General features: G+C 44.3%; 1 protein-coding gene and 1 long non-coding RNA gene across 11 annotated transcripts in view; one reads left to right on the top strand and one right to left on the bottom strand.

Moving 5' to 3' along the window:
- The window catches only part of MYOT (myotilin), a 62,296-nt gene extending 46,315 nt beyond the window's left edge, over positions 1–15,981 (top strand). For 3 of the 10 annotated variants that reach the window (XM_089769474.1, XM_089769475.1, XM_006116009.5), the window contains exons 3-10: positions 328–481; positions 3,810–3,911; positions 6,843–6,889; positions 7,904–8,039; positions 11,074–11,281; positions 13,629–13,794; positions 14,354–14,487; positions 15,382–15,972. In XM_089769474.1, the coding sequence (XP_089625600.1) occupies positions 328–481; positions 3,810–3,911; positions 6,843–6,889; positions 7,904–8,039; positions 11,074–11,281; positions 13,629–13,794; positions 14,354–14,487; positions 15,382–15,554 (1,120 nt within the window). In that variant the 3' untranslated portion in view covers positions 15,555–15,972. Of the gene's footprint in view, positions 1–327; positions 482–3,809; positions 3,912–6,842; positions 6,890–7,903; positions 8,040–11,073; positions 11,282–13,628; positions 13,795–14,353; positions 14,488–15,381 lie in introns of all 10 variants that reach the window. The other 7 variants (XM_089769478.1, XM_089769472.1, XM_089769477.1 and 4 more) reach the window with 4 other exon arrangements.
- LOC142818737 (uncharacterized) overlaps positions 1–24,444 on the bottom strand; it is a 132,629-nt gene extending 108,185 nt beyond the window's left edge. Inside the window, exon 1 of the long non-coding RNA XR_012896376.2 lies at positions 24,325–24,444. This is a non-coding gene — a long non-coding RNA (uncharacterized LOC142818737). The remainder of the gene's footprint in view (positions 1–24,324) is intronic.
- Between the last annotated feature and the right edge of the window lie 19 nt (positions 24,445–24,463).

Raw genomic sequence — 24,463 nt, 5'->3', positions numbered from 1 at the left:
CACCTGTACTGATCTACTTCATGGTTCTTTCTGGCAGTGCAAATGGCACGCTCTCACCAGCCTGTGGCGGGCAATGCTAACTATACAAGAGAGGTGGGTGGGCACTCCGTGTGCAGAGGGGCAAAAAGACATAGACGCGGCTGGTAAGATCTCTCCTGGTGCAGACGTACAATGATCAAGGAGCCCAGTGATGTGTTTATGAATTGATTCATAGCTAATGTTATAGCTAATGGAGGCAAATATAAATTGGAATATTTATATCTATAATCTTAGCTCCTACCTAAGCTAGCTAATGGGAGTGACTTTTTCTCTATTTCTTGTATAAAGTAGTTACTCAAAGCCAATGTATAACAAACAAGTTAGCATCAAGTCAACACCTAAGACTTCAGATCGAGAGCTACAAGGAACAAAAGAAGCCCTCATTCAAGACCTGGAAAGGAAACTGCGAGGCAAAGACAACCTCCTTCATAACGGCAATCAGGTAAGAGGTTCTGGATTTCATTATAGGACTGCTAGCAATTCACAGACACAGTAAATGCATTTCCACTGGCTGGCATTCCAATAGCAAAGCAGAGTCAACAACCAAGCACCTCCAATAAACATGAAAATGCAGGCAGGCAGTGTGTCACCCTTCCTCACACCTCTATCAGTGGTCCCATTGATTTCAACCACTTACACAGTAGGATTGCTTAGTACAAGGGTAGCAGAATCTGGCCCATAACAGTTAGAACAAGGGAAGAATGAAAACCTTTTGGGCAGTGATTTTGGTCCTGCATGTCCTATCACATGGGGTATAATATAGCATCGCATTGGCCTGCTAAACCCATGGTTGTGAGTTCAATCCTTGTGGAGGCCATTTAGGGATTTGGGGCAAAAATTTGTCAGGGATGGTACTTGGTCCTGCCGTGAAGGCAGGGGACTGGACTTGATGACCTTTCTATGTCCCTTCCAGTTCTAGGAGATAGACAATCTCCATTAATTTAATTTATATACTATAATATTTGTATAGTAGAGAGAGTTGGTTTTTTTGAAGGATTTATATCCAACTGCTTCAGTGAATCATGTGTTGGTTTGTGCCTTTGCTAGTCCCTAGAAAGCAACTGTTTGTAGCAGAGGAGCCAAAACAATTTCATTAATAACTGCAATGGCAGCAGTCGATTGGGAAGCCCTAGGGAATGTTAGCTTTAGAACACTATCTAGGAGAGTTTATCCTGGTTTCCTGGTTTATCCTAGTTGTATCATTCTAGTCAGTAATGTTTAATTAGTAACACTGATGAGTAAAAGTGACCAATTGCCCTCTGATAAGTGCACACTCTTGTCACACTCTTCCACTTGGAGGGCATCTCACCACACCCCACTGTGCATTGTGGTAGCTTAGTAAAAGGAAACGGAATTGTCTCAAGAAAATTAGTTTTAAACAGAAAACAAATGTCCAGGCATCTATTTCAAAGGGAAACCACTTTCCATAAAATGTCTCTTCACTCCTGGCACATATTTGCCTAAGTGGAAGAGGCTCAAAATACAGCTCTCCAGGGCCACAACATCCAAATGCAAGAATTCCACAACAAGGAAGAAGCAAGCAAATCTGGAGTCACCTGGCTCTAGTGTGTTGGGCAAACATTCCTATTGGTCTGAGGTATGGTAAAAAGCGTAGCAGGTAAAGTCTTGATGCTTCTGTCATTGGAGTAGGGATGTTAAATTTCGAATAATTGACTAATCAAATAGTTGATGCGTTTGATCCCTAGAGCTGTTACACTTCAAAGGCGAAAGCACTGTGAGGAACATGGAGCCAGTGGGGCAGTCTCCTGCTGGCCCTGTGTTCCGCACGGTGTTTTGAAGTGGCAGTGCCACGTGGGCTCCATGCATCGCTGCAGCTTTGAAACACCACGGGGAACTCAACGTCAGACATTTGCTTATAGTCGTTCACATCCCTGCATTGGAGTCAATAGATGTTTTATTGTTAACTTCAGAGGGTGCAAGACCAGGCCATATCTATATCTATATTTAATCTATATCTATATATAGAGAGAGAACACCTAAATCATAGGCCCAAATTGTCTACAGAGCTTAGGTGCTGACTCCGGGGGATGCTCTGGGGCTGGAGGCATCCACTGGCAGGCCCCTGTCAGTTCTGTCCCACCACTCCAGCACTATCTGCTCGCTAATGGGCCCCTTGGACCAGTGCCCCCGCCTCCCACCCTGCTTCAGTCAGCTGTTTGGCAGCATTGGGAAGGTGGGTGGGGAGGAGTGAGGACACAGCATGCTTGGGGGAGGGGGTAAAACTGGGTGGGTTGAGATAGGGCTTTGGTGGAATGGGGGTGTAGGGGTTCCCCCCGTGCGGAGGGGCTTACGTCTGCCCCCCTCAGTTCCCACAGTCGTTAGCGACCCAATGCGCCCGGCTTTGCTCGGTTCAGCTCGGCGGTTGGGGGAAGGGGGTCCAGGCCCGCCCTCGCTCCGGACCCCGACCCAAGGCCCTACGGTCAGGGAAAGACTCCCCACCTAGCGGGGGGGGTCGAGAACCCTAAACTCCCCCGCTCTCAGGGTCCGCGTCCCTGGCCTGGGCCCCTTCTTCCCCCAGGTCCAATTGGCTCACCTGGGCTCCCACTCCGGTCCTGCCCAGGGCCTCCAATACCGGCGTCCGCTCACCGGCTCTTGGGGGGAATGCATCTCCTCGGCGTTCCCCCTCATGGCCGGCCCTCTGCGCCCATTTAAACTGCCCGCCGGTCGCAGGCAGATGATGTCACCCCCCTCGTCGGCCTCCGGCCCCAGGCCGGCCTCCCCGTGACGTCATTTCCCCCGTCTCCTCCCCCTGCCCTTTGACGGCGTCGTCTGCCGGCCCCGGCTCGTCACCCGGCCGGCGCGCCGGCCCTCCCACTCGGGGGAGACAGACGGCTCTACAAGCCGCGTCGGGGGGTGAGCTTCTCCCCCGCGATCGCGGCGTCCCGGCGGCTTCCGGGAGGGGCGGGGCTACCCCGCCACAGGGGGGCAGGGCTTGGAGTCAAGCACCCCAAAGAGTGTCCCTTATCAGAAGTGTGTATGGCAGCCCTTCATCTGACTGAGCAGGAACACTGCATAGCTTGGCACCTATCTTCCCGTTCCAGCCCAGGAGTCACAGTCCTGGACCTAAGTTATATTTTAACATGGCTTCTAAACTAGAACAAAAACCCAACTATCCAAGTTCAAACCAAATTCTGCTTTTACTCACTCGGGTGCAAATTGGGTGTAACTGCATAAGAATCTATCTGCACCTACCTGTGAAAGAATGTAGCTCTTAAACAGTTAATTTTACTCAAGAGAAAATGCGGCATTTGGGGGGGGAGGAGGGGAGGTGGAGGCGGATTGTGGGTGTGTAAGATTTTTAGTGCCTACTACGCAGTGGGTGCCTGACAGAGATCCACAGCTGGTGGACTTGGCCAGGCCTCCTAGTGCTAATGTAAGGGGACCCTGGAAGTTTGTTCTGATCTCCCAGTTAGTGTCATTGGTGTTAAGTCATCCTTGGCCATCCCTGGCCAAGGAGGAGTGGGAGGCCAGAAAAGGCATTTCCAAGATCTTGATAAAAAGACTGTTTAAATGCACATATGGTTGGGCGCAATATAAATTGAGAGTAAGTGCAACAGATTCTAAGATACCAGACACTTTGAACAACCACAGGCATGCAGCAGTAATGCTTTTATTTCAACAGCTCCATGAATTTGTGGCATATTAATGTGCCCTAACTTGACTGTGGGTAACCTGAAATTGTCACTAAAACTTAAGCGACAGTAAATCACATTTTAACCAGAACTTCTCTCCCCTTGTCTTGTTCACAGCGGCTAACCTACGAAGAGAAAATGGCTCGCAGGCTGCTTGGACCAGAAAATGCTGCATCTGTACTTGTAACTCCAAATGAAGAAAATCTACACAACTTGCAGGTAAGTGAAAATTGTCCAAAATTTCTGTCCACTGTCTGTTTAAACGTTCAGTCACTTGTACAGGAATGGGGAGGGACGCTATGTTTCTTCATGAAGTGGGGCAGGAGGAGGATATCCATAGTAGAAAAACTTCTGAATAGCATTCTCCAGCTGAGGATTTCAAAGCATTATATAAATTTTAACCAAAGCAAAATTGGAGGTATTTTGGTCCTCATGGGAGTTGGGTGCTTATAGACCTTGGTGAATCTGGGCTTTAATCCTCACATCACCAAGTGTTGAAAAAGAATATGTCAGAATTCCATCTCTGGGGAGAAACACAACAGCTGTTTCACAGCAACATTGTATGATTGTTTAAGACAGGCATGATTAATACAATAACCAATTTTAAATGGCAGGGGAATTCAGTGAAGCAGAATGTAACTATCTTGAATTGGAACTTGGCTAGGACATTGGGATTAACTAGTGGTATGAATAGTGATGTGACTACAAGAGGTCAGCATCTGTCTTTTTTTTTTTTTTTAACATCCTATCCAAAAGATAAATAACAAATGCTAGCTGCTAGGATGACATTGGATGCAAGGTTAATACAAGGAGGAAGAAAACTAAGTACCCATGAAATAAAACCAAGGGGGGGAAGATAGCTAGTATTTTATACAGGATCAACTTCTATAGCAGAAGAATGTATTGGACAGTGCAGATAACTGGGGATATATTGCTAAGATGCTAGAAAAGCATATCTGGTTTTTGGATTTGTCTGCTCTCCCAAAACAATATCCACTAGCTGCTACACCCTACAGAACAGGTCAATAAGACCTCATCTTCAGTATTTTCACAAATGGCAAGGGTGTGGCACAAGGGATCTGCATAACCAGGAGAAACCATCCCAGTTTCCAAGAGTAACCTGCAGTATATTAGGGATTTAAAACTAACTGTTTAAAACGTTAGCCAATAAGCATCGGTTTATCGGTTTCCGTTATGGTTACACGCTGGCTTCCCAGGAGTGGGACCGGCAGGGGCTGCTGGCCCTACTTCGAGGGAGGCTTCACTGCAGACTGTGCATTATAACTTTATACTACAGAGCCCCAGCAAAGTGGGCTCCCCGGAGCAGGGCTGGCAGGGGCTACTGGTCTCACTCTTGGGAGTCAGTTGTCACCCAGTCCTGTGAGCTCTGCAGAATAAAAATTCTACTGCAGTGCCCGAAGCACATGTAACTGCTAGGGTTTTTAGCTGTTTCACAGATACAGTTTTGCACCCTTCCAATATATCAGCTGAAATATCAGTTTCACTAGAGAAAACTGATGATTAGCAGTTCAATTAGCAAAACTGCTGCAGACTCCAGTGCAGAGTAAAAAGCATAAACTCAAACACTTGGAAAGAAATCCTGAGATGTTTGTAATAAAGCTAATTTCTCCCCCTCACCCCCAACAATTGTAGAGAAGAGATCACTAAAGATGCATGTTACAGTATTGTTTCAGTGTGGTTTCCCATCTTCCCGATCAAAGGACCAAGAAAGTGATTGCTATTAGTCCCAACTCAGCTAGCTCCGCAGCAGCCTGGGGCATACGCCACAAAGAACAGACAGGGGAAGTGGAGTCATGAGAGCAAATTTGGTGATATTGTATGTGTTGCTTCAAATTGTTCTCGAAATGCCCCTATCAGGTTTGTAACCCGTGGGCCAGGAGTGTGGTGGAGGGTTCAGTCCTTCACGGTACTGACCACTGTAGCTCAATCTAGTAAAACACTTAAGCACAGCCTTAAAGTTAAGATGTAAGCTACTAAATTTAATGGCACTGGTCATTCTCTTGAAGTTAAGCGCATATGTAAGTGAGCCACTGGACTGAGCTAGCAAACTGAGCACTGTGCAAGATAAGTGTCTTAGTGTTTGGATATGACCGCAATGGGCATTCAAATGCCTAAGAGTTTTCTTTCTATATATGCTGATTCTATAATTAACTGGCTCCATTGCTAAGATGGTGAAAATACTCTGAGTTGTTGGTATTAAACACCATTGTATCTGTTCCTCAGAACCCTAAAATAAAGAAGCCCTAGTGGGAGCCAGCTCTGGGTACTTGTACTTTTCTAAGAACTTGACAGGGGACTAATCAGAAAGTGTAGCTGGTGCTGTGATCTAGCAAGGAAAGTATTTTCCAGCTGAACACATGTTCATGGGTACTGGCACCATTTGAGAGCAGGCACAACAAAGCACTCTTGCGCTTACCGTATCAAAGTGACTTCACTTCTATTCCTGCTTTACAGAAGGACACACTGTACCTAGCTCCCATTTCAAATATTCCAGTGGGAATAATCCCCTCTCACAGAGGTTACAGGTTTGCCAAAAGACTTCTAGCCAAAGGAAACATCAGTCACCTTTGGAGTGTGATGGAAAGCTGTTCCAGAATGTTAGCAGTGAGTGTTTCTAGCCAAGGCAGGATGCTGGGATGCAAAGAAGCAAGTGTATGGACTCATGATGTCAGTCTCTGTATCTATATCTATATTATAAAAGGAGAGGTGTCTGTCACTCTGTCTGTCACAGAAAACATTTGAGAAGACTTGAGAAGTTTCTAGGGGGAGGCAGGCCCCACGGGGAGGGGAGGAGGAGGAGCAGTGTGCCAAGCATGCCTGCACCACTACCCCACTGTGGGGAGGGGAAGAACACATGCATGCCCCAGCATCCCCGGAGCAACAGGGATGGAACAGAACGCATGGCCCCAGTTCCTCCCACCTCCGGGAGTAACAGAGAGGAAGGAGGCCACGTGTACATCTACTGGCACAATGGGATAGGTAATACTAGTATTTTATAATAAAGACCCCTGAAGTGCTTGTAGCAATTGGCATTTGAAAGGCAAATTGGCCCTTATTCCACATGTGTTTTCAGTTCATCCACTTGGAAAATTCTGCATTGTTAACGTATTGATTTTTTTTTCCAAGCAGCAGAATTCAGAAAACACAAGACTACAGGTTCCTGCAACAAAAGAGAGGTAATCTTTGAATTGATACCCAGCTACTTTGGTTAAGACATCCCCTCTCAATGTTTCTGTGAGATGTGAGTTCAGATCCAAATTTTGTGTGTGTGTGTGTGAGAGAGAGAGCTATTAAATCAGCTACATTCACTTCCTTTCATAAGCATGAGCCTCAAAGTTTAACTAAACTTCAGTTTGTAGAATAATCAGGGAGGGTATGTCTACACTACCCCGCTAGTTCAAACTAGCGGGGGTAATGTAGTCATCCGCAGTTGCAAATGAAGCCCGGGATTTGAATTTCCCGGGCTTCATTTGCATGAAGCCGGCCGGCGCCATTTTTAAATGCCGGCTAGTTCGAACCCCGTGCCGCGCGGCTACACGTGGCAGGGAGTAGCTAGTTCGGATTAGGCTTCCTAATCTGAACTAGCTACTCCCTGCCGTGTGTAGCCGCGCGGCACGGGGTTCGAACTAGCCGGCATTTAAAAATGGCGCCGGCCGGCTTCATGCAAATGAAGCCCGGGAAATTCAAATCCCGGGCTTCATTTGCAACTGCAGATGACTACATTACCCCCGCTAGTTCAAACTAGCGGGGTAGTGTAGACATACCCGGAGACAGTTATCTTTAGTTATTGGCATAACTTCAAAGCCAGGAGGCAACTGGTAACCCTCATACTTCAAGAAATAGGCTAATGATTCTAGAAAGTAGACCATACATCTCTGCTATGTAGTGATAAGGAATAACTAGTGGGTATGGGATATGATGCAAGAATCTTTGGGCCATGCCAAAAGGATAGCTGCTCTCTTTTATTCAATACAGTCTGAGCTAGTCAGTCAGCCAATCAACTATCATAATTCACTATATAGAAACTGGAGGTAAAAAACACCCTACTGTTTTGTCTTTGGAGAGATTATTTGTAGACCCAAGAGTGTTATATAGTTAGCACCCCTTTTTTAAAGTTTGTGCCCAAAGGTAACACGTCTGTGATCATGTATATACGTAGTTGTAAGTAACTTTAAATGTGAACATCGTAGGAGCAGACCATCTTCAAGAGGGGAGGGGAATGAACATGACTCAATCCAAGAGAAGTTTTTTCAACCACGCTTTTTGCAAGTGCCGGAAAACAAAATGACCGTTGAAGAGGGACGATTTTGCAGAATTGACTTCAAAGTAAGACAGATATTCGTACAATGTTTCAAGACAATTAAAACTGTTGATAATTACTACAGGTGGCCCCTGACTTGCAACGTGATCGGTTCCTGGGGAAGTGTCACAAGTCGGGGGCGTCGTAACTCGAACCCTCATTTACGATAGGTGTCATGCGCTGTCATAAATGCAGGCCGAGGACATAAGTTGGGGGTTTTCGGCCCCTTCCGCACATACAAAAATGGTTGTAAGTGCGGAGGGGTCGCAACTCGGGCGGTCGCATCTCAAGGGTTTCCTGTATATGATACATATAGGTGTCACTGTAGCTTAGAGACCAAGGGTATGTCTACACTTGCAGCCTAATTCGAAATAGGGATGCAAATGTACGCATTCGAAATTGCAAATCAAGCCCAGGATCTAAATATCCCGGGCTTGATTTGCATGTTAAAGGCAGGGCGTCTTTTTTTTTTTTTTTTTTAAATTGACAAGCCTGGAATAACTGCCCACATCTACACGCGGCAGTGAAACAGGCATTCGAAATAAAGCCCTAGTTCGAAATACCTGTAATGCCTCCTGCAATGAGGTTTAACAGGTATTTCGAACTAGGGCTTTATTTTGAATGCCCGTTTCATTGCCGCATGTAGACACGGGTAGTTATTCTGTGCTTGTCAATTTAAAAAAAAAAACGGTGCTCGGCCGGGAACGTGCAAATCAAGTGCAAGATATTTAGATCCCGGGCTTGATTTGCAATTTCAAATGCCTACATTTGCAGCCCTATTTTGAATTAGGCTGCAAGTGTAGACATGCCCCTAGATCCTAATGAATAGGAGTGCTCCCTGTCCAATATTACTGGCTCTGAGAGTACAGTATCTGTTCCAAACACGGGCATTGGTAAAGCCTAGTAATGAGAAAATAGTGTCTGGCAAACTTCACATTAGCCTGATGAAATTTGACTGACAAGCCATTTTGTCCCTCTCACACTAGGAATTATGAGATAATGGACAAAGCTGTGTATGCTCTGTAAATATGAATCATCACCACACTCCAAGAAGACTTTTTAAATACTACTGCCATAAGTTAGGGCTATACTTCAGGAAGGCACTTAAGTAGGTGCTTTAATGCTTTGATGAATAGGGCCCTAATTGACTTCTATGAGATGTAATTAGATGCTTAAGTGTGCTGCAGATAATGCTAGGTTCCTGAAGTAGGCCCTAGTAACTTGTCACCTACGAGCACTTGCAGCCCTCTTTGAAGCTAGAAATGTCACCTAGATTGAGCACAGAGGGCATCTGCTCATAGAAAAGGCTATTTTTGAAAAATAAAATGTTTTAACAAATTTCTTAATAAAGTGAAATGTGCAGAAGAGTTGTACTTCCACACAATTCTTCGAACAATTAGACTTCTGTTACCTAATAAGGAAAGTTAGCTCTTGTGTGGATGGCAACTTTGAATGCAAACACATTGTGTGCCGACCCTAACTTTTTTCTGATTCTGTAAGTGTAAAACTGGAAGAGGCATCAAGAGAAGTAGAGGAATTTAAAGTAATTGTCTCCTGAGTTTGACATAATCTCTGACTCCTGAGTATGAAAGGCAGTTCTTAATCTCGTTAACTGTCTTGGGGTATGTCTACACTAGCCCCCTAGTTTGATCTAGGGAGGCTAATGAGGGCAACCAAAATTGCAAATGAAGCACGGGATTTAAATATCCTGCGCTTCATTAGCATGCTTCCGGCAGGTCGCCATTTTAGAAATTGACTAGCTCGAAGTAACTGCCCGCATCTACATGCAGCAGTGAAACGGGATTCCGAATTAAAGCCCTAAATCGAATTAGCTGTTATTCCTCCTGGAATGAGGTTTACCAGCTAATTCGATTTAGGGCTTTAATTCGGAATCCCTTTTCACTGTTGTGTGTAGACACAGGTTACTTCGGGCTACTGAATTTCTAAAATGGCGACCTGCCGGGAACATGCTAATGAAGCGCAGGATATTTAAATCCCGCGCTTCATCCCTAGATAGAACTAGGGGGCTAGTGTAGACATACCCTTGGAAACTAAGTAATTTGGAGGGCCATGGACAGATAAAGTTAAGCATGTTCCATTACTATAGTATTGTATTTCATGATAGATACAATTGGTTCAAAATGTGGCCTTATTGCAGACCCTCTCAAGCTATGTCTACACAGCAGCGTTATTTTGGAATAACTGACATTATTCCAAAATAACAAAGAGCATATCTACACTATAATCCTTTATTTTAAAACAATGTCGAGCTAGAGGACTTCTTACTCCGATGCATGGTAACCCTCACTTCACGAGGAGTACAGGAAGTCAAAGGAAGAGTATTCTTCCTTCAACTTCCTGCTGCGTAGACAGTGCCAAAAAATGAATTAAGCTATTTCGACTTCAGCTACAGAATTGACATAGCTGAAGTTGCGTAGCTTAATTCAACGTTAGCCCTGCTGCATAGATGTACCCTCAGAGACTAAGATAAATGCCTTCTATGGTGACAAGTATCAGAGGAGTAGTTGTGTTAGTCTGTATCTGCAAAAACAATGAGGTCAAGGAGTCCTGTGTCACCTTAAAGATTAACAGATTTATTTGGGCATAAGCTTCCGTGGGCAAAAATTCACTTCATATGACGAAATAGGTTTTTGCCCACGAAAACTTGTGCCCAAATAAATCTGTTTAATCATTAAGGGGCCACAAGACTCCTTCTTTTTAAGATACAATGGTAGACTTGCTGCTGGGAATGTACACTCACCACAAACCCCACTGGTTGAAATGGGACTTCATCAGTCATTAAGAACAACACTGGTTTGTGCGAGCAGATTCCATTGTTTTATAAAGTTCATGTCACCAAATCCACCATACTACTCCATAAGCTTCATATTTTATATCAACCAACTTTTTAAAATTCAAAACCAGTCTTGGTTGGAAGTTCCCAGGACATTTCTGAAGCAGGGAGGGGCACAAATGTTTTTTAGATGCCCACATTCATAACTACAGTATCCTAAGACTGTGTTTGCTCATGGCTATGGGTTTTTTCCTCCCACTTCACAGGTCAGCGGGTTACCAGCTCCAGATCTGGTATGGTATTTAAATGGAAGGTTGGTCCACCCAGATGACTTTCATAAAATGATAGTGTCTGAAAAGGGCTTCCACTCACTCATTTTTGAAGTAGTCAGAGGCTCTGACGCAGGGACGTATGAATGTATAGCCTCCAATCGTGCTGGAGAAGCCTCCTTTACAGTACAACTGGATGTAGCTGGTAAGAGAGATGACGGTGTGTGTCCAAAAGTGTACTAATGCCTTTGCCCATGTGTCTGAAAGACATTTACAAACTTATCAAGATGTCTGCTTTTAGTCTTGGACTCTTCGGCTTCATAATATCCAGGTTTAAGAACTATAATGCCAAACTCTTTACAGCAAATGTGAGGTTTGGGGGTGGTGGGGATAGAACTTTGGAAAATCCAACCCTAGTTTTTCAGCATTCACCTAATTTTGCTCCCTCTGAAATCAATGTGAAAACTCCCATTGTCTTCAATGGGAGCAGGGTTAAGGCAGTGCTGAGAATTCTTGAAAATTCCAACTTGGGTGTTTATTTCATTAGCTGCATATATGGGAACTGCTAAATTCTTGTGTTTTTATAAAACGTAGAGCTATGAATATCCATACCAAGAACTCACTTTTCAATGTTATTTATAAATTAAATAACATTTGAACATGTTGAAGGAAAAGATCTCTTTACCTCTCCTAAGACAAATGTGCATTCCAGACAAGACAAGTGGTGAAATTCTAGCCCTGCTAAAGCAATAGCAAAGTTCCCATTGGGTGCAATCCTAGCTCTACTGAAATCAAAGATGCTTTGGGCTCACTTAAGCCCCAATCATGAAAAGAAAAAAAAGTTATCCACATGATTAGTTTCTTTTTACTCGTGCAAAAATTCTTGCTGAGCACTGAGCTCAGTGGCCTTATTTTCATGAGCATGAATTACTGCTTTCTTCATTTGTGTGGGCTTGTAAGTGCACTAAAAGCAGTTTTGTCTCTGATTCCACCGATGTCACACTTTAATATTTTCCCATTGACTTATGCTCAGCAAAAATTGATCACAGCTTATTTGGTTCCACTGGGTAACCCTATCCCTACTTCCTTGCAAATAAGTAATAAGAAGAGCTGAAATGCACTTTCTTACATTCCCTTGCTGGGCAAAGTTTTTCTGATGTAACATTCAAACACATGGTCTAATATCTTCTTCTAACATCACAAACTGCTGGATGAGTAGTATAAAACCATTAGCTTCAAGAAACCAGAAAACAAGTAACTTGGTTGGGAAACTTAAGAATTTTGCTTATGAATTCCTTCCCAGTGCATATTCTGCTGGCAAGATTCAAACTTCAGCATGCACAGGGCCTTCATTTGCTTTCACATGGTAATGGTGAAAGCTGGTACAATTCCCTTACCTGTTTGTCTCACATGGAGTTAAATCAGATCTGCGTTTTGCTCTCTATCTGAACTATCTGGGGCCTACTGCATGGGTGCTTATGCTAGGGTAAAGAGAAGGCCCACTGACAGTGGGAGGAGGGCAAAAGGAGCAACTGCCCTGGGGCCTGGTGATATAAAAGGGCTGGTAGCAGTGGCAGCAGCTGGAGCCCCAGGCCCTTTAAACTGCTCCTGGAGCACCTCACTGCACTCTCTGGCCAGCGCTCAGGGCTGCCTAACTACAGCCCCTCCCCTGCTGCCCGAAGTCCCGCTCCTTCCGGTCCCCTCGCCTTACCTCAGGTCCTGGCGAGGCTGTCAGCCCCACTGGTAAGGAGACTTCGGGATGTGGAGATAAACTCAAACAGCACTTGCAGGGGTCTGTTGTCAAAGTCATATGTAAGGGGCGTGTGAGCAGATGCTGGAGGGTGTTACCAAAAGTGCCAAAAAAAAAAAAAAACTTATCCTCCAGAAAATGAAGCTTCTGTACTCCTGAATTAATGTGTTCAGATAGGGGTTTAATGTCATTTAATTTATGCATGCTGACTTCACACCTTTAGTTAATTCATATTAACTTTAATGAATATCTTCATGTAGACAAGCTCTAAGAATTCTTAAGATGTAGCTTGTCAAATTCTATACTGAAGTTGGACTGTGATCCTGAGAGAGGATGCACCTACTACCATCCTTATGCCCTAGAGTCCCAGAGAAGGCCTCTAGGGGTACATCTACACACCAGGGCTAAAGCCAAAATAAGCTACGCAACTTGAGCTATGTCAATAGAGAAGCTTAAGTTGAAATAGCTTATTTCAGCTTTTGGCACTGTCTACTCAGCAGGAAGTCCAAGAAAAAGCACTCTTCCTCTGACTTCCCTTACTCCTCAGAAAATGAGGGTTACAGGAGTTGGAGTAAGAAGTCCTCCAGGTCAACATTATGTAGAAATAATTGCCTGCTGTGTAGATGTGGACCAAGTTATTTCGGAATAACATCAGTTATTTCAAAATAACACTGCTGTGTAGATGTACCCTAGGAGACTCCATACATCAGCATATGCACCCATGGATAGATTCCTTTGGGGATTGAAAAACAAAATCAGAAGTTATCTACTACAAACTTCTCTCTTCTCCTTTATAACTTAGCAAAAGAACATCAGAAAGCTCCAACCTTTATCTTCAAACCACAGAGCAAAAAAGTTTACGAAGGGGATTCAGCCAGACTGGAATGTCAGATTTCTGCCATTCCTACACCGCGGATTTACTGGAAAAGAAACAATGAGATGCTACAATATAATACAGACCGAATAAGGTATGTGACTAATAAACAGGCCAGAGGTGTATCAAAAAATAATAACTAGCATATGAAATACAAACAAAGATACAGCATATGCACTTGCCAGGTGGCAGTGTCTGTAGCTAGAGAACAGCAAACATGTTGAATGGTTTGGCTGAGAGTCACTTCCACTATTATGAAGATTTTTCACTTGAGTAAAGGGAAAGAGAGCTCCCTCTGAACTCTTCGTTTATAAATATACACGCCCAAAATGCACAACTTGCTCACTGGCAAACACGGATTTAAGACCGAAATACTTTAATGTTTGCCTGTTGGGGGTGCTATACAAACAGAGATGACAAAAGAGCCCTGATCCTGACTTAGGGCCTTTAGGTGCTACCATTGTACAAATAATTAACTCATCAAAGAATAGCAGTTACACTTGTTGAGTATAATCCAGTGCATTCACTTTCCATTCACTTTTGATCTCTAATCCCCTGCAGAAATGGTTTATTGCTTCCTCCGTGAAAGTCATTCCTCAAGTCAACTTATTTCCTTTCCCCTCATGCACTGAAAACAAATTTTAATCTTTCAGTTTGTTCTATGATAACCCTGGAAAGATTTGCCTCCTAATCCATTACGTAAACAAGAAAGATGCTGGTTGGTACACAGTATCTGCAGTCAACGAAGCAGGAGTGGCCACATGCCACTGCAGACTGGATGTCGCAAGTAAGTGTATAAATGCCAAATTAGAACGTGTTTTGAGCTAATGTGATGGGTAGGAATGGGACTTCCCCCTCATTCAGAACAAATTTGAGCACGGATCCATTCAAATTGCAAGGACTAGATGGACATGTGCTCCCAAATATACTATCAGACATGCAGTACCCCATAAATAACAACTAAAAGCAGCCAAAGAAATGTCTTCTTAACATAGCACCCAAATACAATGAGGATGGGGGATTTACAAATTGCAGATATTCTATCACCACCACTCTTTGTGCACTTTTGGTTTTAACTATCCCAATTCCCTTGGTATACAGTGAAGAGAGACTATGATCCCCCTCCAACTTCTGTTTGAGATCTGCGGCTTGCAGTTAAGCTCTTCCTCAAGGGCCTATTCTAGTGGTGGGTAACCTGTGGCCCGTGAGACATTTTGTTTACTGTTTCCCATGTGCTGGGTTGCCAGATTCCGCTGTTTTCTATTCACATCGTTTTTTTCCTACCCATATTACTAAAGTGACGTGCACGTAAAGCAAGGGCCCGTGAAGTGAGTTGTGTGCTGACTGCACACAACATTGACTGTGAGAGCCATACATTCCCTCTGCATCCAATCAAAGTGCTGCTGCGGTTCAATCGGCACATCCTGTAAATTCTAGATGTGCAAGCGCAGTTAGCAAAACTAGCCTATCCTGGGAGACCTTCTTGGTTATGACAATCTTGCAGCCCACTGAGATGAAGGAGGGCCACTCATGCAGCCCACTCACTAGCTTAGGCTGTCTATGATTGGCCTATTCAGTTGTACAAAGGAAATCATTAACTGACCTGGCATGCTGTAGCTCCGCCTGCTCTCTTGGGACTTGAACAATCCACCGTAGTGAAGCATCTCTTGGTCTGTTTCAGCTCACACATACAAGCCAGTTCCAACCCCCAAGCAGTTGAAGGTTCGACCGACTTTTAGCAAATACTTGGCATTCAATAGTAAAGGACTGGATGTGAAACCAGCTTTCTCACCAGAAGGAGAGTTTGAACGGCTGGCTGCTCAGTCTGGACTGTATGAAAGTGATGAACTTTAATGTGAAAAGAGGAGGCAAATGCACTTATGTCAAAGACCCATATCATAACTCCACATATATGCAGTTCAGTGGCAAGCTGCTCTAACTAGCAAACATACCTACATATTTTTATTTATAATTTGACTCTTGCACATATTTTCTGCTGTTCTTATTTACCAACGTAGTACTCTGTATGGATTGGTGAATGTAGCAGACAATGCTCAAATATTGTACTTTAACTGTAAAGCCTAAAAAACACAGGCAGATGGTGATGATGAAAGCATAGATTTAACTACATCTATGCTCGGTTACAAGGAAAAATATTTTTATTTGTACTGCTTTTTTTCATATCACCCCATTCCCAGTAACACAACTTTGTGCTGCCTGAATACTAAAACCAAATAGATTTTAATGTTTTTATGTGGGTTTATGCCAAATGCAAATAAAGTTCTAAATATACAAGTTGTGACTATTGTGATTTATTAAATCAGGAATTTTAGATGTTCAGTATCAGACAGCTGCTAGGTTTGTAAGGATGGACATTTTTTTATCATCCCCACAAAACTCTAGCTTTTCTTGTCAATACAAAATATCTCAATACCAGATGATAAATAAAGCTGCAAACACAATATTTGTGAACATTTGTTCAAATGAAAGGTTTTCAGTATTCACATCCCTTCATTTGTTTTCCTTGAATATAAATAAATAGTGTGGTCACAAGAATGTTTGTGGAACACAGCAGTCTCACGGATTCGTGTACCTTTTAACTCAGGGTGGGCAAAGAGCCTGCCACAGGCTGGATCTGGCCCGCCAAGCGTCTTTGATGGGGGGGAGGAGTTTTGCATGCTCCCCGCTCCTAGGCCAATCAGGACTTGGGGGTGGGGAGCGTGTGAAGTCTCTTGCATCCTGTCCCCGCCCTGCCAGGGGCATGCAGCAGCTAGAGCTAGAGAGCAGCTAGAGCGGCTGTTAAACAGCCGGCATGTCTCTCTAGCTGCTGCACACTCTTGGGGGGGGGGGGGCCAAGGAGACATTGCATGCTCCCCTGCCCCTAGGCCCTGAGTGACCTGGGGGGAAAGAGAGCACATGAAGTCTCCTCCCACTAGGTGCATTAGAGGGAACCACCAACTGTTTTAAAACAGCTGGGCTGTGTCTAGACTGGCCAGTTTTTCTGGAAAATCAGCCGCTTTTCCAGAAAAATTTGCCAGCTGTCTACACTGGCCGCTTGAATTTCCGCACAAGCACTGACTTCCTACTGTAAGAAATCAGTGCTTCTTGTGGAAATACTAGTCTGCTCCTGTTCGGGCAAAAGTCCTTTTTGCACAAGCTTTTGCACAAAAGGGCCAGCGTAGACAGCTCAGATTTGTTTTCCGCAAAAAAGCCCTGATGGCGAAAATGGCGATTGGGGCTTTTTTGCGGAAAAGCGCGTCTAGATTGGCACGGACGCTTTTCCGCAAAAAGTGCTTTTGCAGAAAAGCATCCATGCCAATCTAGACACTCTGTTCCGAAAATGCTTTTAACAGAAAACTTTTCCGTTAAAAGCATTTCCGGAAAATCATGCCATCTAGACGCAGCCCTGGTGTTTCTCTCAAGTGACGAGGGGAAATCTTCTCCTGCTTCTCTACCCCAGGCCAATCAGGGAGGGGAGGAAGCACAAGAAGACTCCTGAAATTTCTGAAGTGGTCCCCTTTTAAAAATTATTGCCCACCCCTGTTTTAACTGCAGGTTAGAATTTTAATGTAAAGTATTTGGCGGTTATCGTGAAACCTGTTTTCCTACTATCTGTTTTTCAAATTTCTGTTGCCCAATAAAGAAGCAGAAATAATACCATGTGACCTGAATAATCATTCTCACACTCTGTAAATTGATAAGAAATAGCTGATTTCATACAGTTGTGGACTTAGGGTTGAAATGGGGTTGTCAACCTGCTCAGGTTTGCTGGGAGTCTCCCAGAATCCGGCTCTATCTCCTGGAGGCTATTGAAGCCAACTGGAAGATTTTTATGCCACTACAAGTCTGGTGGTGCAGGGAGCGAAGGCAGGTTCCCTACCTGCTCTGGCCCCCAATGCCCTGTGATTCCTTGATGGGGGTCTCAGCACACTGCTGCTGTCCCAAACACCAATTCTGCAGCTCCCAATGGTCAGGAACTACAACCAATGGGAGCAGTGGGGTGGAGCCTACAGGTAAAGCAACACATGGTGCCTCCTGTACTTCCCACTGACTACTGGGATGTGCCTGCCACTTCCGAGAGCTGCGACGAGACAGGGCAGGCAGGAAGCCTGCCTTAGCCCTCATGCATTGCCAACCAGGATCTGCCTGTGGTAAGCACCACCCAGCCAGAGCCCATATCATTCATCCCCTGCCCTAGCCCTGAGCCCTCCCCATCCTGCACCCTCTCCAGCCCCAGGCTCAGGCCAGAGCTCCAAGTCCAGAGCCCACTCCTGCATCTCAACACCCTGTCCATGCCTGATGAAAGTGAGTGAGGGTGGGAGAAACCAAGTGACAGAGGGAGGGGAACAGAGTGAGTGGGGTGGGGAAAGAGTGCTGGAGTCCGTGTGACTAAACAGTTGGCAACTCTAAGCCGAAACGTATTCCATATTCACAATTTGTTTTAAAAAAATCTCTGTTTCATGCCTAATGCACAAACAATAGTTTGACAAAGGGCAAGATTCAAACAAGCTTTTTAATAGCAGCTGTCTAAGGGGAAAAAAACTTTTCTTGAATCTACACACTAGAACTAGACTTCATCTGTTTAAAAGGAAATTTCAGAGTATGAACAATATTCAGTGGTAGTAGGTATATGGGGGAGGAAGCAATCCAAATTATACACCGCACAGAATCCATAGCAACCAGAAAGTATACACAGGGTGCTGTATGCCCAGTAGCCTTAAAGACCACCACACATGCTGCTACAACAGCACCACTGTACCTTTTTCTCCCCATCCCATTTGAATGGGTGCTCAAGTGATCCATTACTTTCTGTTCTGTCTTCATTGTGGCTGGCCAATTAGGGAACTAATCAAGTGTAGACCGGTGTACCCAAGACGTGGGTTGTTTTTATGTGGTTTTTGGGTTTGAGGAGAAAATTACATCTTTCTATGATTATTAGTTATTGTCATAGTTCCTGGAAGCCCCAGTCATGGATTTTCAAGTATCTAAAATGGTGTCACAAGGAGGAGAGAGAAAATTTGTTCTCCTTGGCCTCTGAGGATAGGACAAGAAGCGATGGGCTTAAATTGCAGTGAAGGAGGTTTAGGTTGGACATCAGGAAAAAGTTCCTAACTGTCAGAGTGGTTAAACGCTGAAATAATTGCCTAGGGAGGTTGTGGAATCTCCATCACTAGAGAGATTTAAGAGCAGGTTAGACAGACATCTATCAGGGATGGTCTAGACCAGATATGTCAAACTGCTGTTTGGTGAGCCGCTCAAAATATTTTGCAGCCCACCAGTACATTTTTTAAATAATGAAGTGCGGCCTGCTGGCCACTTGGAGCATGTGGCTGAGTGCCTGCTCACACCCGGCCGGGCCACTCTGCGCACGCGCTCAGGGCTGGCTGGGTGCTCTGCACTGGGTGCTTTAGCAGGTGCTCGCAGCTGGCTGCTGTGTTCACATCACCCCAGCACCTCAAGCGGCAACGTCGACTCTGGGACCCAGATATTAGGTTGGGAGGAGGGGCTGGGAGAGCCTGGCTCTGGGGAAGGCGGGAGGCATTAGGTGGGGGGGCATTAGGGTGGTGGGGGCTGGGAGTGCCTGGCCCTGGGGGGTAGGGGGAAAGCATTAGGTTGAGGAGGCTGGCTCTGGGGGAGCGGAAGGGGTTATTTTGTTAATATTTTGTTTTTTATTTATTCATTCCCAAATAAAATCACAAAATGTATATTAATGTTATATCAAATGTCCATTTTTTGCAATTGCATGAATAATTATATCTGTATGCAAAATCTCAAACTTACAAAGTATCTGAAATTTTCACAAAAGCCTGTTCTATTTGATTAACCATGGACTATACTTGTTAATTTCAACAAAACAAGTTATCTGTCATATAAAAAATTTAAAAGTACCTTCAATTTATATTTAAATTAAAAATTATGTAAAATTAATTTTAAAATTATTTAACATGAGCAAATAATTTTACACATCAAATTATTGTAATATTATAAAATATACCTAAAAGCCAGATGTCCGGTATTGGTGCCTTCTGCCCGGCACCTAAATTTTTGTTGTTGTTTGTTTGGGTTTTTTTGCTCAAAAAACCATCTGGGAACCCTAGGTGGCCCTGAAAACTATCAGTTTTCATTTGTGCAGCCCTCAGTAAGCTTCGAGTTTGACACGCCTGTTTTAGACAGTATGTGATCCTGCTGTGAGGGCAGAGGACTGTACTCAGTGACCTCTCGAGGTCCGTTCCAGTTCCAGTGTCTCTGAGTCTATGACCAAACATGCTGTAAAAAGACCAAAAAAAGATAGTCCCAGGGAGTTCATAGTCTAACAAATAAACCATTTTTATCCAACTCTCTCACTGCAGAAAGATCTCTGCTGTATGCAAAAGTTTCAGAGGGGTTAGTCTGTAACAGGAAAAACTTAAAAAACAACAAATAGGTTAGCAGCACTTTAAAGACTAACAAAACATGTTTTGTTAGTCTTTAAAGTGCTGCTAAACTATTTGTTGTTTTTTAAGTTTTTGCTGTATGCAAGACATTGTTCATGACCAATTCTAAAAACACTGCCGTCTCTTGTTCTGTGTTTTATACAACACTTAGCACGATGGGCCTCTCTGGTCTGTAACAGGGGCTCCTAGGTGCTAATACAATACAAAAAATTAAAAATGAGCACAGCTATATATATGTAATTTCTCTTCTAGGCTAATAGATATTGTTTGTAGAGACATGCATGGATGCAAAATGTGTATCTGCATCTGTATCCACAAAAATGAGCGGCAGGTATCTGCAGTGACATCTGTGGACATGGATATCTGCAGAGATCTGCAAATTTGCAGGGTTCTTGACACAAATATATTGATATTCACAAAAATTAGCTGTGGCTATCCACATCTGGATACATGCAGATATAAAACATATCCATGGATTTGCAGGGGCCTAATTGTTTGACCTACTATAGCAAAATGAGATAGTGTACCAATCACTAAGGCTATGTCTACACTCGCAGCTTCTTGTGCAAGAATCTGCAGACGGTCCACACTGCCCGCCTGCTCTTGCGCAAGTAAATTTACAGTACGGCGTGGTAAGAGAGGGCTCCTTGCGCAAGAGCTACGCTCTTTTATAACAGGTGTAAGCCCTCTTGCGCAGGAGCTCTTGCGCAAGAGGGCAGTGTGGACGCTTGGCAGGGATTTCTTGCACAAGAAAGCCCTATGGCTAAAATGGCCATCAGAGCTTTCTTGTGCAAGAGAACGTCCACACTGCCATGGGTGGTTTTGCACAAAAGCACAGCTTTCACATGGCAGATGTTCTTATGCAAAAAGCCGCCAGTGTAGACATAGCCTAAGTGTTTTGTTGGAATATATTAAAAATAGGCAACAACCAATTCTTAGCTTTAGAACTGGAAGGGCTAGTTCTGCCAAACACTGCCGACAGCACACTAAACAAACAACCATGTTAATAGTGCTCTACTAGAATCAAAGATTGCCAAATGTGTAAAGCGTGTGTTTAACCACTTGAAGAAATTACAAACTGATTCTGTGTGTACTTTTGTGAAAAGGACAAGTCCAAAGCAATGGTTTGTATATTAAGAGTCCTTAGCTCTCACTGAAGTCCACTTGTGCTCTCTTCTCCCACCTCACAGGATTTTCATAAAACACCGGACCGTCTTGAAATTTAAAAAAGTCACCCACCAGGAATCCCACTAGGCCAAGAAATAGCAGGTCCTATGCTGAAGCTTGGTCCCTTCTGACCTTAAAAAACCCATATGCTTTATTCCTCTTTCTCTGTGATATCAAAAAATCAAAACGCACCCGGAAAACAACTGACAATCAGGTTTCATGCTATCAGTGATTCCTACTTCACTCATCAAAAGTAAATGATGGCTGAAGCAGGAAATTGATTTTATCAATTGCTATTAAACAAACACATTTATGCAATACAAATTCCTAGTACTGTATGTTGGTGCCTGAAAAACTTGCAAGAGAACGTGCTGATGTAGTGCATGTCAAGAGAAGACTGAGGGGGCACATGATAGCCGTTTTCAGGTATCTAAAAGGGTGTCATAAGGAGGAGGGAGAAAACTTGTTCATCTTGGCCTCTGAGGATAGAACAAGAAGCAATGGGCTTAAACTGCAGCAAGGGAGGCTTAGGTTGGACATTAGGAAAAAGTTCCTAACTGTCAGGGTAGTTAAACACTGGAATAAATTGCCCAGGGAGGTTGTGGAATCCCCATCTCTGGAGATATTTAAGAGTAGGTTAGATAAATGTCTATCAGTGATGGTGTAGACAGTATTTGGTCCTGCCATGAGGGCAGGGGACTGGACTCGATGACCTCTCGAGGTCCCTTTCAGTCCTAGTATTCTATGCTTCTATGATATCAAATGGTGCTTATTTTTATGAATGCCCCAGAATACCAAGTATTTATTTTTAACTGAAGAGTGATTATTTGGATTTGGCTAGAGCCCCAGGCCCTTTACGATTGCCATTGGAGCTCTGCACCACATGCTCCAGATCCCTGTGCTTCGTGCTCCAGCCTGCTCTGAGGGCCTACGAGGGGCACCCCACGGTCCAGGGAATGGCTGCCTCAGCACCGCCCCTTTTGCCTGAGGTCCTGCTGCTTCTGAGAGCGGGAAGCCAGACCCCCTGCACATATTGTCTAAGGGCTTGGGGTGGCTGTTGGCGTCTATGAGCTTATATCAAACTGAGAAAGCAGTTGTCTAGAAATAAAAGTTTTAAAATGGGCGAATTGTTGTGGAGTACAAGCCAGACAGGCCTTTCTGGTGGGGCACCCAGTATGAAACAAAAATTTCCAATTATACATTTTAATGTACTGTTCTCTATATAGATACGGGTGAACACTGGTGGCTTATTGCAGGATCTGTGTTTCTTGAGCACTTGGGCTAGCACACAGTGGTATATATCTCCACATGCCTAAGTGCACATCACAACATTTATTCTGCACATTGATGGAAAAAATTAGAGGGAATGCTGACCAGGACCCTGCATTCTGAAGTGCTTAAAATCATTGTTTAGAAAGTATTTAAATTAATAAAATACATTTTAAGTACCAGGGAGGTGTATATTTCCAATTGCTTTGTTTTTTATCTCAGTTGATTTTATTGTTTGATCCAGATTATGATACTGGTATTATTTCAATTTTACAATTAGGTAAACAGTAGAATCTTACCTTATGTAATAGCCACTGTAATTAAGTCACCTCTAGTGTGAGAGGACAGACAAGTAACATCCTGCCCAACATGGGAAATGGTGTCTAAAGGTGCTGTGAGTACTTCAACCTTGCAAGAAGTCTCAAGTGTCCTTTAAAACCCACAAAGAGCCTCATTTCTGTTTCATTTGAAGGATCCACAGCCAAAAAAGTACATAGCATTCAGTCTATCTACCTTGGCAGCAAGGACAGAGTGTCTGTGCTTTGATTTCCAAATGCAGCAGCACATGCTCAAAACAAGCCAGCATGACATTAAGACAGCAGAGTAAAGCTCATAACTAAACCATTCCTATAGGAGAAAACTACTGTAGTAGGGAGCAATTTCTTTCCATGCTTAACCAAACATGTCCTTAGGATGTAAGGGGGCCTCCCCATTACTATTAAAGGGGTGCCCCTATGTCCAATGGCAGCTGGGAGGGGGGAGATAGAATCATAGAATAATAGGACTGGATGGGACCTCAAGAGGTCATCAAGTCCAGCCCCTCCGCCCTCAAGGCAGGACCAAGCTCAGTCTACACCATCCCTGACAGATGTCTATCTAACCTGTTCTTAAATATCTCCAGAGAGGGAGATTCCACCACCTCCCTTGGCAATTTATTCCAATATTTGACCACCCTGACAGTTAGGAATTTTTTCCTAATGTCCAATCTAAACCTCCCCTGCTGCACTTTAAGCCCATTACTCCTTGTCCTGTCCTCAGAAACCAAGAGGAACACATTTTCTCCTTCCTCCTTGTGACACCCTTTTAGATATTTGAAAACCGCTATCATGTCCCCCCCTTAATCTTCTTTTTTCCAAACTAAACAAGCCCAGTTCGTGAAGCCTGGCTTCATAGGTCATGTTCTCTAAACCTTTAATCATTCTTAAATAAGATGATAGTTTAGAGATGGGATTTTATAAATCTTCAGCAATACACTAATGAAAGCAAATTTTAAACGAAAGTCCTGTAGATTAACTCACTCCGCTCCTCTGAGGCAGTGGACTTTGCCCAGGAAAGCTCATGGTACTATATATTTGTTAGTCTCTAAGGTGCTACTGGACTACTCTTTCTTTACAATCAATCCAGAAACTGACGTTATCTAGCAGGGGTTGGCACACGCCAATGAAATGGCTTCATTACCACCTGAAGGACTCTTTCACAGGTTCCCTGTTCTGCTAATCTGGCAGGCTGTTTATCCTCTGGGAGAAAGCAGAGCCACAGACTAGGGACACTAGGCAGAGGCAGACGGGTGGACATTAAAGACCAGGGGGTGCCCCAACATTTCAGGCGCCCTTGGCCGCTGCATACGCTGCGCATGGGCCAGGAGAGCCCTGAGCGTGACACTGAGACAAAGGGGGCTCTGAGGGAAGCCACCTCCAACCTGTGCAACCTGACCCCGGGGCTGCCCCGACTCCGCGCGGCTGGCGCCCCCGTACCTGTGTGGCTGAGGTCACGCCAGGGTCCTCCCCGCTGCGAGCCGCCAGCCCCCAGCCAACCTCGCCCGAGCGGGCTAGAGCCGCCCTTGGGCCCCGGGGCGGCGCTTCCCGGCTGCGGTTCACCCGGCAGGGCAGTTGG

The sequence above is a fragment of the Pelodiscus sinensis genome, chromosome 16 (assembly GCF_052426305.1).
Source record: "Pelodiscus sinensis isolate ZL-2025 chromosome 16, ASM5242630v1, whole genome shotgun sequence".
Lineage (NCBI taxonomy): Eukaryota > Metazoa > Chordata > Testudines > Trionychidae > Pelodiscus > Pelodiscus sinensis.
The sequence above is the reverse complement of the archived record's forward strand: the minus strand, read 5'-3'. Positions and strand labels throughout refer to the sequence as shown.